General features: G+C 42.6%; 1 protein-coding gene across 2 annotated transcripts in view; it reads left to right on the plus strand.

The window, feature by feature from the left end:
• The window catches only part of LOC142915651 (uncharacterized), a 30,271-nt gene that overhangs the window by 11,634 nt on the left and 5,349 nt on the right, over nt 1–13,288 (plus strand). For both annotated transcript variants that reach the window (XM_076061375.1, XM_076061376.1), the window contains 4 exons: nt 1,474–1,705; nt 5,516–5,604; nt 6,361–6,426; nt 12,129–12,465. In XM_076061375.1, the coding sequence (XP_075917490.1) occupies nt 1,474–1,705; nt 5,516–5,604; nt 6,361–6,426; nt 12,129–12,465 (724 nt within the window). The remainder of the gene's footprint in view (nt 1–1,473; nt 1,706–5,515; nt 5,605–6,360; nt 6,427–12,128; nt 12,466–13,288) is intronic.

The raw sequence follows: 13,288 nt of genomic DNA on the forward strand, positions 1-13,288 counted from the left end.
CGTGATTTTTGTTTTATTTTTTTACCTACTACGTGACTTTACCGAATAGAACCAAAGAGTATGGATCCTTGCAGTCACGAAAGCTTCAAATCTAGAATATTTTGTCTTTTGTGAACGTGACACATGTTTACTGCTTTGGCCATGTCGGGTGGTGGAGGGTTTTACGACACATTTATAAATAATGCGATCTCACCCAAAAACCTTTATCGTGAATCATACAAGTTACACGATGAATTTGCTTAGTTAGAGGCTCTCCCCAGGGGTACAAATGCATGCATCCTGTCATCCAGGATATATGGAATATTACACAGCAGCATTTGTTAAGCAGGTTATATACTGGTGATGTGACCCAGAAATTCGAAACCAGCTTACTTTCTGAAATCATGCTTTGTCTGCACTGCTGGAAAATATTGGTCTGGAAGGTCCATAGGCAGAATGGATGAAACATCATTACAAAAAGGTTTTTGTTGGGACTGAGCATGAGCCCAGTACAGAGTCACAGTACAAGGGGGGGAACAGAAAGACAAAACATAATTTTACAGTCTGTTTATTATGTATTCATTACCCATGATCCTCCACCACAAACTTGAGTTTGTGTATAGTTTTTCTGTTTTCTGCTGCTGAATCCACCATAGCTTTAATGGTGCTGCTGTTCTAAACAGCTGGAAACAGCATTTGTTTAAAAGGGCAATTCACAAGGTCGAAACTGGTGCAGAGTTTTCCTGCAAAGGCAAAGGCCCCATTGGGTGAGAGACAAATACAATAACATTGTTATTTGTGTGAAGAGGTGGGCTTCCTGTCCCATTGAACCTCCACTACAGCACATCGTGAGGTTTTAGACTGTAATTCAGACCAAGTGTAACCCAGTTTTAGTCCCCCTTAATCCACAGCCTAGCCCAGTATTTCATTTTTAAATGGAGAAATTTAATGAACGTTGACAGCTGGATCCTAAGAGGGTAAACAAAGACGGGATTTTTTAACTACAGCATTCAATTCGTCGATCCTCTACTTAAATCTCTTAATTCTAGATTTAAAGCTTTCGTGACTGCAAGGATCCATACTCTTTGGTTCTATTGGGTAAAGTCACGTAGGTAAAAAATAAAATAACAAAAATCACGACGTTTCGGCCACAACACAAGCGGCCTTCATCAGGTGAAGGGACCGTGCTGTCATGAGGATAGCGTTGGAGTGAAAACAGCCAAGCTCAGGTCATGGCCCATGCACCTCCTACGTACATCGTGCTCATGTTTATACTAATTCCTTTGTCAAAGCCTGTTGCTTCCTCCCACACAGCTTAAAGGACGCGACCTGGGCTTGGCTGTTTTCACTCCAACGCTGTCCTCGTGACAGCACGGTCCCTTCACCTGATGAAGGTCACTTGTGTTGTTGTGGCCGAAACGTCGTGATTTTTTTACCTACGTGACTTTACCGAATAGAAGCAAAGAGTATTACATCACTTAATTTGTTTTTCAGCAAACGGTGCGGCTGACGGTGAACTACTCGCGAGCGCGTAAGAAGACCGTGGTTCTGGCGAGCCCGCGCGCGGCCCTGCAAGCGCTGCTGCCCGACATCTGCAACGAGTGCGAGCTTAACGTCCACCACACCGCGCTGTTCGGGGACGCCAGCGAGACGGAGCTGCTCGATACGTCGTGCTCGCTGTCCGAGCTCGGCGTCAAGGAGGTGTACGCTGTCGACAGGAGCAGAGGTTTTGTTTTAACGTTACTTTTGAGCTGATGGAAAAGAACAAAAAATTCGTTTCGATTTGAAGCTTTCGTGACTGCAAGGATTCATCCTTCTTTGGTTCTTTTGGTAAAGTCACCGCCACGTAGAATGAGAATAAAATAATAAATTAATAAAATTAAATAACACAATAAAATTCTCACGACGTTTCGGCCACAACACAAGCGGCCTTCATCAGGTGAAGGGACGAGACTGTCTGGAGGACAGCGCTGGAGCCGCTTGTGTTGTGGCCGAAACGTCGTGAGAATTTTATTTTGTTATTTTATTTTATCAATTTATTATTTTATTCTCATTCTACGTGGTGGTGACTTTACCGAAAGAACCAAAGAATAAAAAATTAGTTTTATCATGGCGGTCCTTTATAAGGCTGGCTTAAAGCCTACCTTCCCTGCAGTTTCTTTTAGACTTGTCAATAGAACCTCCTGGTTATTGACCTAGAATTCATCTTCTTTGGTTCTTTCGGTAAAGTCACCACGTAGAATGAGAATAAAATAATAAATTAATAAAATAAAATAACACAATAAAGGTCAGACGACAGGTCTGTTCCTTTCACCTGAAGAGGGCCACTTGTGTTGTGGCCGAAACGTCGTAAGAATTTTACTGTGTTTTATTAATTTATTATTTTATTCTCATTCTACGTGGTGACTTTACCGAAAGAACCAAAGAAGATGAATCCTTGCAGTCACGAAAGCTTTAAATCGAAATTTGACCTAGAATTGTTTATTTTATCGGTATGACTTTTAAGATAACAATTTGTTTTAGACGTCTGTATATATGTGTGTATGTGTTCATGTGCGACTATATTTTGTACATTACAGGCCTATATATAACGCGTAAAAATGTTTCTTATATCATCATGCAATACATTTTTTTATATTTCATTTTGATGCCTTCCACACTACCCTGATATACCTGGAAATAATTCTGTTCTCATTTCAATCGTTCTGATGTACAGTCTATTGTCTAAATTTTGATTTAAAGCTTTCGTGACTGCAGTAATTCATATTCTTAGCTCTTTCGGTAAAGTCACGTTGAAGGGAAACAATAAAATATATTTTAAACAAAATATATTTTATTATTTTATTGTTTCCCTTCAACGTGACTTTACCGAAAGAGCTAAGAATAGTCTATGGTCTGTTTATGGTTTTTTTTCTGAGATTCCAAATGCAATGACACTTGTCTTCCTTTCACGTACTTTTATCATTATTATAGTTCATTTGGAATCGCGGACCCCCATGTGGTGATGCTTTAAACCGTGTGCACCTTCTGAAGTTTTAATTTTTTGATATTCTACTCATTTGTTTCACCTCTAAAGTTTTCAGACATCGGTATATCTTTTGGGTTTCAAGGTATTTTACTTGTCAGCATCCTGGAAATATGCCCTGGTCATCTGACTTTCAGTTTTGATACCCCCCCCCCCCTCCACTATAATAAATAGCCTTGCTATCCACGTAGAGGTCTCTTACAAGTATATTCTAGTTGCTGTGCCTACTTTTGTGACAGTGTTCATAACTGCTAGCATTTTAAAAGTAAATAGTGCACGTGGTATCTGCTCAAATATCTCTAGTTAGATGCTGATGTGAGCATTGCTTGAAATCAGTCCGCCCGGCAAACTCTCTCAGTCTGCTCACTCTCGGTCTAGTCGCCTCTGGTTCTTTCGGTAAAGTCACCACCACGTAGAATGAGAATAATAAGATAATAAAATAACACGATAAAATTCTCACGACGTTTCGGCCACAACGCAAGAGGCCGTCTTCAGGTGCTTAAGGTTGTGTGAAATCCCTCCCCGTAGAGGTTAAATTTCGATTTAAAGCTTTCGTGACTGCAAGGATTCATCTTCTTTGGTTCCTTCGGTAAAGTCACCAACACCACGTAGAATGGCCGAAACGTCGTGAGAATTTTATTGATGGTGACTTTACCGAAAGAACCAAAGAAGATGAATCCTTGCAGTCACGAAGGCTTCAAATCGAAATTTAGTCGCCTCTGCCTCGTGCTAATTTGTGTCAGTAGGCAAAGCGCATGAATTGGCTTCGAACCTAAAGCCGCCGTGATTGGATTTCTCTGTCGTTCCTTTGGCTACCCATGCATAGCAAAGGAGGTCTCATAATGTAAATGCTCACCCCGAGCCCTCGATACTCTGATGGTGCGCTGTTTTTGAGTTGCACGCCTTTTGGCGTCTTCTGGTCCAACACCAATGGAGACTAGGCTCTAAAGAAAAGCCGTCTCGCGTGTGGACCAATCAAATTCAAGGACAGTGCCAATATTATTATCAGAGTTGTCTTTTTGTTTGCATTTTGACTGCTTGTGCTGTGGTTATTGCAAACACGATGCCTTGAATAAAGGTGTCAGTTTTTGTGCCAGTCAAAAGGGTAAAACCTATTACTAATGCAGAGGATTGTTCGTGTTATTTGTTTGTGCGTGCGTGCGAGTTTATGAGCTGCATGTTTGGGCTTGCTGGCTGCTGGAATCGAGCACGGAATGTTCACACGTCCCGTGTGCGGCCACCATGTGGGTGAACTGACTTCTTGGCCGCATTAATAATGGCTTGGGAGGCTTAGAATGTCCGTGCTTGGACAGCTCCATGGTTACCGTGACGGGCTGCAAGTTTCAACCCCTTGGCACAATCAGCGCCGTTCTCTGCTGCGCGCTTTGCTGCATTTTGTGTGCCACCAGCGCCACCCGGTGGGAAATTGAAGAAGTGTAAAATATATAAGCTTAGCTCTTTCGGTAAAGTCACGTTGAAGGGAAACAATAAAATAATAAAATATATATAAAACAATAAAAATTCTCACAACGTTTCGACCATAACACAAACGGTCATCTTCAGGTGTGAAAACGTCGTGAGAATTTTTATTGTTTTATATATTTTTTTATTATTTTATTGTTTCCCTTCAACGTGACTTTACCGAAAGAGCCAAGAATATGAATCACTGCAGTCACGAAAGCTTTAAATCGAAATTTAAGTGTAAAATATTTTTTTTTTACAATCCTGCCATCTAGTGGAGAAGTATTGTTACAATGAACAATGTGAACGCTCCGTAGAGGTGTACCTAAAAAAAATATATACACAAGTATGGTGTAATATGCATGTTTATATCAACATTTAATAAACCTTGATAATTTTGGTACGTGCGTGAAAATAGTACACCTTTTGCAATTTGAAGTTTCTTGGGTTTCAAGCGTCGTACAATTAATAAAAAATAGACCATGTACTGAAAGGCTTAATTAATTTAACTTTAATAATAGTTGGGTTTTTCCCCTTTTTTCTGGCAACAAAACTGAAACCTTTTTAACAAGGATTCATGCCTACTGCATTAACCACAATACCTGCAGTCAAAATGCAAACAAAAAACATACTATGATAATATATGGTGCATTGTCCTTGAAACTGATTGGTGCACAGGTATTGTGGTTAATGCAGTAGACATGAATCCTTGTAAAAAGGTTTAAACAACAACAAAATAAAAATTGAAAAATTCTCACGACGTTTCGGCCACAACACAAGTGGCCTTCATCAGGTGAAGGGACCGTGCTGTCATGAGGACAGCATTGGAGTGAAAACAGCCTCCCACACAGCTTAAAGTACGCGACCTGGGCTTGGCTGTTTTCACTCCAACGCTGTCCTCATGACAGCACGGTCCCTTCACCTGATGAAGGCCGCTTGCGTTGTGGCCGAAACGTTGTGAGAATTTTTTTTTTGCTTGTTACGTGACTTTAGCGAATAGAACCAAAGAGTACCCTGTGGATGTATTGAGTGGCTCTCTTTGCGTTACAGAGCTGGGCCATGGCCTGAACGACAACGCAGACCTCCCGGAGAAAAAACACAAAGGGCTTTGGAGCTTTTTGCGGCCAAAGATAAAGAAGGTCAGTACGTGACACACTTGCACCCCTGCGTATTTGAAATTGAGCGGTGTTTTTTCTTGCCGTGGTGTTCTCTTGTGACTTCATTAAACGGTGTGTTATTCTCTTGTCGAGAGGAGTGTCATGTGTAGATACACGGAGACATGTTTGTAACAAGATATAGTAATAGGTTTTACCCTTTTGACTGGCACAAAAACTGCCACCTTTATTCAAGGCATCATGTTTGCAATAACCACAACACAAGCAGTCAAAATGCAAACAAAAAAGACAACTCTGATAATAATAATATTGGCACTGTCCTTGAATTTGATTGGTCCACACCCGAGACGGCTTTTCTTAGAGCCTAGTCTCCACTGGTGTTGGACCAGAAGACGCCAAAAGGCGTACAACTCAAAAACAGCGCACCATCAGAGTATTGAGGGCTCGGGGTGAGCATTTACATTATGAGATCTCCTTTGCCAGTAACAAAATATATATTTGTAACAAGTCGGTGTGTTTATAGTTCAAATGTATTCTGGAGGCATTTGCTTTTTATTTTTATATTTCCGCTTATATTTGAATATACTAACACGTTGCGTGCAGAAGCTTGCTTTGAACGCTGTTGGGACATGTTCTTGCTGTTGATACTAACACACGCAACCAGCTACTTCTAGCTGTTTTGGTTATTCTAACAACTTCCCCCCGTGCGCATTGTTGAGTATTTGCTGTCTTTGCTTACCCGCGTGTCATGTCCTCATTCTGCTGCTGTGGCTTTCCCAGAGTGATGATGATGATGTTTCCGAGCGTGGTTCCAACAGCTCAATGCATGGTGACAGTAGCAGAGACGTAAGTACTAACTCTGTTTACAGCCCCGCTAACGATACTAACGGCAGTGCTAAACAGAAAATAATTCCTCATGCTTGTGCTCACAGCGGTAAATGTCGCACAGGCCCATCACTTTTTAGCGCTAACCCCGTTCCCTTTTAATACTCAGTTGCCCTTGAAGAACTGTCTTGAATTATGGTGCTATGATTCAAATTAAAGCTTGCCTTTGGCAAAAAAACCTTGAAACCTGTCAACATGATTCATAGCTTCAAAGCTAAAGCAGACTGTGTCATTAAAATGTTACGCATTTTTTTGCACATCAAACTGTTGAAAAAGATAATTTTCCGTCATGCCGACCTTATAATTCAACGTGAAAGACATTTTTTTAAATATAATACAACACTCGTAATTACCCTTTTTACATTTTAAAATGTGGCATTGATATTTTGTGGGGAGCTTATAAGGTCCCCACAAAAATATCAATGTGTTATGCAGTGTAGTCCTATAGTTCGTTATCTTTGTTTTCTGGTTCACTTTATTGTTAGAATCGTATTGGAAAATAATTTTAGCTATCAACTAAATCAGTTAATGCCATTTTGAGAATTTGTGTAAGTTATCTTGGTGGAATAAGTTGTACAGGTGTAGGTGTAAACTGCAAAACAACAACTTTCCAGAAATTATTCACTGGTAAAACATGTTTTAGACCAATTTAGCTGACAGTGCACCCTTTTGGAAGCATTAGCGATTTATTTAGCTGTATAGTATGATTCATGCTGATTCCATTGATGTTGAGAATCATCAAATTCAGGGTAAGTACTGTTAATTCAGTGATCACTGTACAACTGGATTGTTGAATGATTAAATTACAGCCGATTTTAAGTTTATATTTATCACATACCTTGATTTACTTTTGAAATATTTAAATTCAAATGTATCAGTTTATTTTAATGCAGATGTATCGTGGTTGCTGTAGGTGTCACTCAATACACATTTAAATTGTTGGTGCGACATGTTTTTTGCGTATATATGTTAACAGTTATTACAATGTACTATTTAAAAGGTTAATACAGTGGTTCTCAACCCGGGGGGTGGGAAGTATGCCCCTCTATGGGAAGCACAAAAAACTTTCAAGCGGGGTGCAGGCTGTGGCATGAATACCGTGCGTGATACATTTATCATGTGCAAGGGGAGGAACCCCATCGCCATATTTGCAGCAACAAAACACCAATAATTTTGATTTAAAGCTTTTGTGACTGCAGTAATTCATATTCTTGGCTCTTTCGGTAAAGTCACGTTGAAGGGAAACAATAAAATAATAATGTATATATAAAACAATAAAAATTCTCACGACGTTTCGACCATAACACAAACGGTCATCATCAGGTGTAATGTTGTGTGCATACAGTGCAATGTACATTTCAATTCGAAGCGTGTGCAGGCTTAATGCCAAGATCAACGTGGCTTCTCCAGTTTGTGATTTACAGGACGTGCCACAGACTGAGACCGGTGCGGTTTTAGGTCCAAATTTGAGCACACGTTTGAATTTGCCGTTACTCTGCCCCTCTTAGAACTTACTCTCTCGTATTTAGTTCAAAAGCAGGAGACTTGTTAGCGGCACGTCTCCCTGCGCGCTACACCATAGCACGTAGGCCTTGGCACTTGAGTTGTAGGGTAGGGACCACGTGGCCAGGTGCCGCTTGCCCTCCACACCCATCGGAAAATAAAGTGAGCTGGTGAGTAATATTTTTGTCGATGTTATCGCTGACCACTGGCAAATCCTGTTCTTAAAGCTTTTTGTTGTCGATTTATATGACGTTAAGTGTTTGTTTAATGAGGGTTTTCTTTATTCATATTCTTAGCTCTTTCGGTAAAGTCACGTTGAAGGGAAACAATAAAATAATAAAATATATATAAAACAATAAAAATTCTCACGACGTTTCGACCATAACACAAACGGTTTTTTCACACCTGATGACGACCGTTTGTGTTATGGTCAAAACGTCGTGAGAATTTTTATTGTTTTATATATATTTTATTTTTTTATTGTTTCCCTTCAACGTGACTTTACCGAAAGAGCTAAGAATATGAATTACTGCAGTCACGAAAGCTTTCAATCAAGGTTTTTTTTGTACCATCCATTGTGGTGAACCGTTTTAAGTGATAGCCCTTTGCTGTTTTTTTTTTTCCAGAAATTATTAATAACCTTACGCTACAGTTGCGCTGCTCTTAAAAGTAAGGTTGTAAACAAAAAACGTGCACGGGTCCACCAGCAGAAAAGGAATCTTTATTTCCCTACATCCCATAGATGAGTTGTGAGCTGACTTTTGTTAAATGCTGCGAGCCGTTAATAAAAACGCCTCTCATTTATTTTCTTTGGTTCTTTCGGTAAAGTCACCACCACGTAGAATGAGAATAAAATAATAAATTGATCAATTAAAATAACACGATAAAATTCTCACGACGTTTCGGCCACGACGCAAGCGGCCTTCATCAGGTGAAGGGACGAGACTGTCTGGAGGACAGCGCTGGAGTGAAAAAGCCAAGCTCAGACCGCGACCTTTAAGCTGTGTGAGAAGAAACAGAGCGCCTTGACAAAGGAATTAGCATAGAATTTAGCATTTAATTGGCAGACTTAGCACGATGAACGGTGTAGAGAGGGTGAACATGTGCAGACCGGCGAGGGGGCGAGGGGGAGTTTACATATCGATGGTGTGAAAAGGGAATTTAAGCAGCCGCGAAACGTTTGGGATACCACTACTTGGAAAAAAGATACTGTACCATTGAAAATTAGTTTAATGTTCAGTTAAAATCGAAACCTCTTTATTTATTTGCCCTCCAGCAAGACTTTTTCGACGGTGACCTAAAGGAAGTAAATGGAAGTGCAGTGCGCAGCAGTATCTTTGTCTGCTTTCACCGTGTGCATTGGCCGAACGAACAGCGCTTGAATCCCTGGAGGAACGTGCAACCCCACCCACACCCAACCCTGTAGAAAGCGTGACACAACTTATTGTGCTGTTTCAACAATATCCCCCCTCTCAATACTGCAACCTATGTCGTGCTCAGTAACGTTCGGAGCCTACTGACGCTGCGCGGACACGTGTAGGCGGACACGTGTAGGTGAACACGTGTAGGCGGACACGTGTAGGTGAACACGTGTAGGTGAACACGTGTAGGCGGACACGTGTAGGCGAACACGTGTAGGCGAACACGTGTAGGTGAACACGTGTAGGTGAACACGTGCAGGCGACTGAATGGGTGGAGCAGCACATCGGCAAACGCCCGTTGGGCAGCACCGCGTCACGAGGGGCCTTTGGCGTGAACTTTACTGTGCACCGTTGTGCCAACGCGATGCAGGTCGGGATATGAGAGGGTAATGGCATCGTTGGCCTGCATGAGCTGTACGGTCACGGCATGGATATACACGTCACGGGCTGAGCTGTCACTAGCCGGCTTCGCCCGGGACTTGGGTCCACCACGCCCGGCCGCCTTTGTCTCCCCGGTGGCGATGTTCACACAACACGGCAGTTACTCGTTTGAGGCTGAGTCGACCTAGGGGAGGCCCAGGAGCGGTTGAAATAATCGTCGCCGGCGGTGGCAGTGAGCGGGAATCGAACTGGGGGTCGCCGGGTTCGTAGCGCGGCGTAGCGCTAACCACTACACTACAATGCGTTAGGCTTACACACACACACATAGACACACACAGATACACACACATACACACAGATACACACACACATACACAGACACACAGACACACACACATACACACACAGACACACAGTCACACACACAAACATACATACACACAGACACACACACAGATACACACAGACACATACACAGCGCGCTAACCACTACACAACAATGCTTTACGCTTCCACATAGACACAGACACATACACACACACATACACACACATACACAACAACAACAACAACCGCCATTCGCCACTAAGTGGCGGTGACGTCACCACGACGCTTGTGCCAGGCTATGCTACACTACAATGCGTTAGGCTTCCACATGCGCGGGTCACGTGACAGATTTGACGTCACAGCATTTATGTTTTGCCGTGCAAAAACAAATACATTATTGAGCTCCCCCCCCCCCACCAAAAAACTAAAACAAAAGTGTATTTGTATAAGGTTTGCACGGTGTACAGTCTGTAAAGTACCCACATGGCAAATTTAAAGTTTGTTGCATGTCGGGAAGTTCGCTAAACATTTTGAACAGACACATACTCACACCTTTTTGTCTTTTACATATATATGGAGATAAAATAAACCTAAGGCTTTGGTTACTTAATCTCTTTGTTAACAAAATTGTTATAGCAACCACACTTCAAAAACAAAATTATGAAGCCTTTTCAGGCTCCTTCAAAGTTTTTGTGGCATTTACATGCTGTTTTATTGTGATACTGCATATGTTTAATGCATTGGCAGTATGTTGAACGTCTTTCACATCGTGCATAGCCAACCAATGACGTAGCGTCTGGAATATAAATAGTTTCCATTATTGGCATGATACTCGAGCTGAGTATCATGAAGATGCTCCTTGAAATCGATTATTTCTTATATACCTCTTTACCTAATATTTCACATCATTCAAAAATTAAAATTGCACTTAAGTTAATCATACTTCAACAATCTCCCACTGACCAGCATGGCAATGTGTTACACCCGTAAGAATAATTACATGTTCAGGAAAGTTGCACTGAGTCTGAAGACTCCTATTCAAGAGGGTCCTGCACAGGGATGTTTGGCCAATAGCTGTAAAAAAAAAAATTTCAACGAATTAGTTTTTGGATTTCAATAAAGTTCTTTGTTACATAACACACCACCATTAGTAAATAGTTATATTCTTAGCTCTTTCGGTAAAGTCACGTTGTTTTGTATATATTATTATTTTATTGTTTCCCTTCAACGTGACTTTACCGAAAGCTAAGAATATGAATTACTGCAGTCACGAAAGCTTTAAATCAAAATGTATTAAATAGTTGTACAGTATTGTGCCGGAGATAGGTTTGGCTTTGGTGGATATCTCTTAACAACTTTGTGTTTTAATAGGGGTTTTTCCCCTTTTTTCTGGCAACAAAACTGAAACCTTTTAACAAGGATTCATGTCTACTGCATTAACCACAATACTTGCAGTCAAAATGCAAACGAAAAAAATACTATGATAATATGTAGCATTGTCCTTGAAACTGATTGGTCCACGCCAAGGGACGGCTTTCTTTTGAGCCTCGACCCAAATTGGTGCTCGACCAGATGACGCCAAAAGGCGTGCATTGTGGTTAATGCAGCGACATGAATCCTCGTAAAAAGGTTTCAGTTTTAGGAATAGGTTTTACCCTTTTGACTGGCACAAAAACTGACACCTTTATTCAAGGCATCATGTTTGCAATAACCACAACACAAGCAGTCAAAATGCAAACAAAAGAGACAACTCTGATAATAATATGCACTGTCCTTGAATTTGATTGGTCCACACGCGAGACGGCTTTTCTTAGAGCCTAGTCTCCACTGGTGTTGGACCAGAAGACGCCAAAAGGCGTACTAAAAGGGTAAAACCTATTCCTATATCTTGTTTCTGGCAAAGGAGGTCTCATAATGTAAAAGGTTTCAGTTTTGTTGCCAGAAAAAAGGTTGAAAAACCCCCTATTATTATTACATTTTGGCTACTGGCAAAGGAGGTCTAACGATGTAAACCTTGTGTCTCCTGCTCAGAGCCCTCCAGGCCAGCCGCGCCTCGCACAGGAGACCGGAAGAAGCCGGTCACCCCCTCCCGCACCGTTGGCCTCGCCTTCGACCCGGGCCGCTGGAGCCACGTCGCCGCTCGGCACGCTGCGGCGTCGCACCAAGCCCCGTGCGCCTCCTCCTCCCCCCCCATGCACCACCGCCTGGGGTACGCAGGCTGCCGGCCCCGAGCCGCCGCCTCCGCTTCCGAGATCTGCCCCAGAACAGGCGCGGCCGGCGGCGTTGTTGTTGTTGTCGCAGCCTGGATCCACTCCTCCTGTGCAGCCCGGCGTGGAGAACGAGCGTCGAAGGCGGAGCAGCTCCGCACGTGAGAGAGAGAGAGGGCTCTCACGTGCTCACATTTTCCATTTTTTTTATTTTTATCAAGTGCCCTTTATAGTTCTATCGATTCAAGGCCGATTTTTTTTTTTTACGACGGAGCGGCGCTTTTTGGCCCTGTTCAAAATGCGGGAATTTAAGCTGTGCCATCGGGCAAACGTTTTGATTTAAGCGAAAAAGTATGTCTAAAAAAAGCTTCTGTTCGTTTCGTCTTGGTAACAACCTGCAAGCATCTCGGGGAGCAAAAAGTGAAATTCCATTGCTTTTAGTGCAGTGAACTGCTTAGGCACAATACCTAAACTTAAACACATTCTCCTGCGGAGGGAGGAGCTGGTAGGAACGTTGTTGGGTTGCTCGGTCAATGGCCAGGGTCAACGGCGGCACCACCACGTGGTGTGTTCCGTAAATATGCCCGACTGTGAGGGCAGGCACAAGCCAGCGTGAGTAGGTTAAACGTTGAGTTTTATAAGGGCACCACGGGGTGACCAGCCCCTCCCCAGCCAGCCCCACCCCCCACGCAGCCCCTCCCCACCCAGCCCCTCCCCACCCTCCCCTCCCCACCCAGCCCCTCCCCACCAGCCCCTCCCCACCCTCCCCTCCCCACCCAGCCCCACCCCTCCCATGTTTGGATGCACGACAGACTGACACAATAATAATCTCCTGTGGGCTGGTGGTGTAGTAACCAGGAGGTTCCTACACAGTATCATCACCTAGCCGATTTGTCAACATCATGTTTACACAGGGGAGACGGTAAGCGAACACGTTCCAATCGTGCATGCGGTTTTGTTTGGCTTCAACTGTCTTCTTTCAAC

This window comes from Petromyzon marinus, unplaced genomic scaffold (genome assembly GCF_048934315.1).
Source record: "Petromyzon marinus isolate PM22_M1 ecotype Great Lakes invasive population unplaced genomic scaffold, UKy_Petmar_22M1.pri1.0 PM_G_Scaffold_33, whole genome shotgun sequence".
NCBI lineage: Eukaryota > Metazoa > Chordata > Hyperoartia > Petromyzontiformes > Petromyzontidae > Petromyzon > Petromyzon marinus.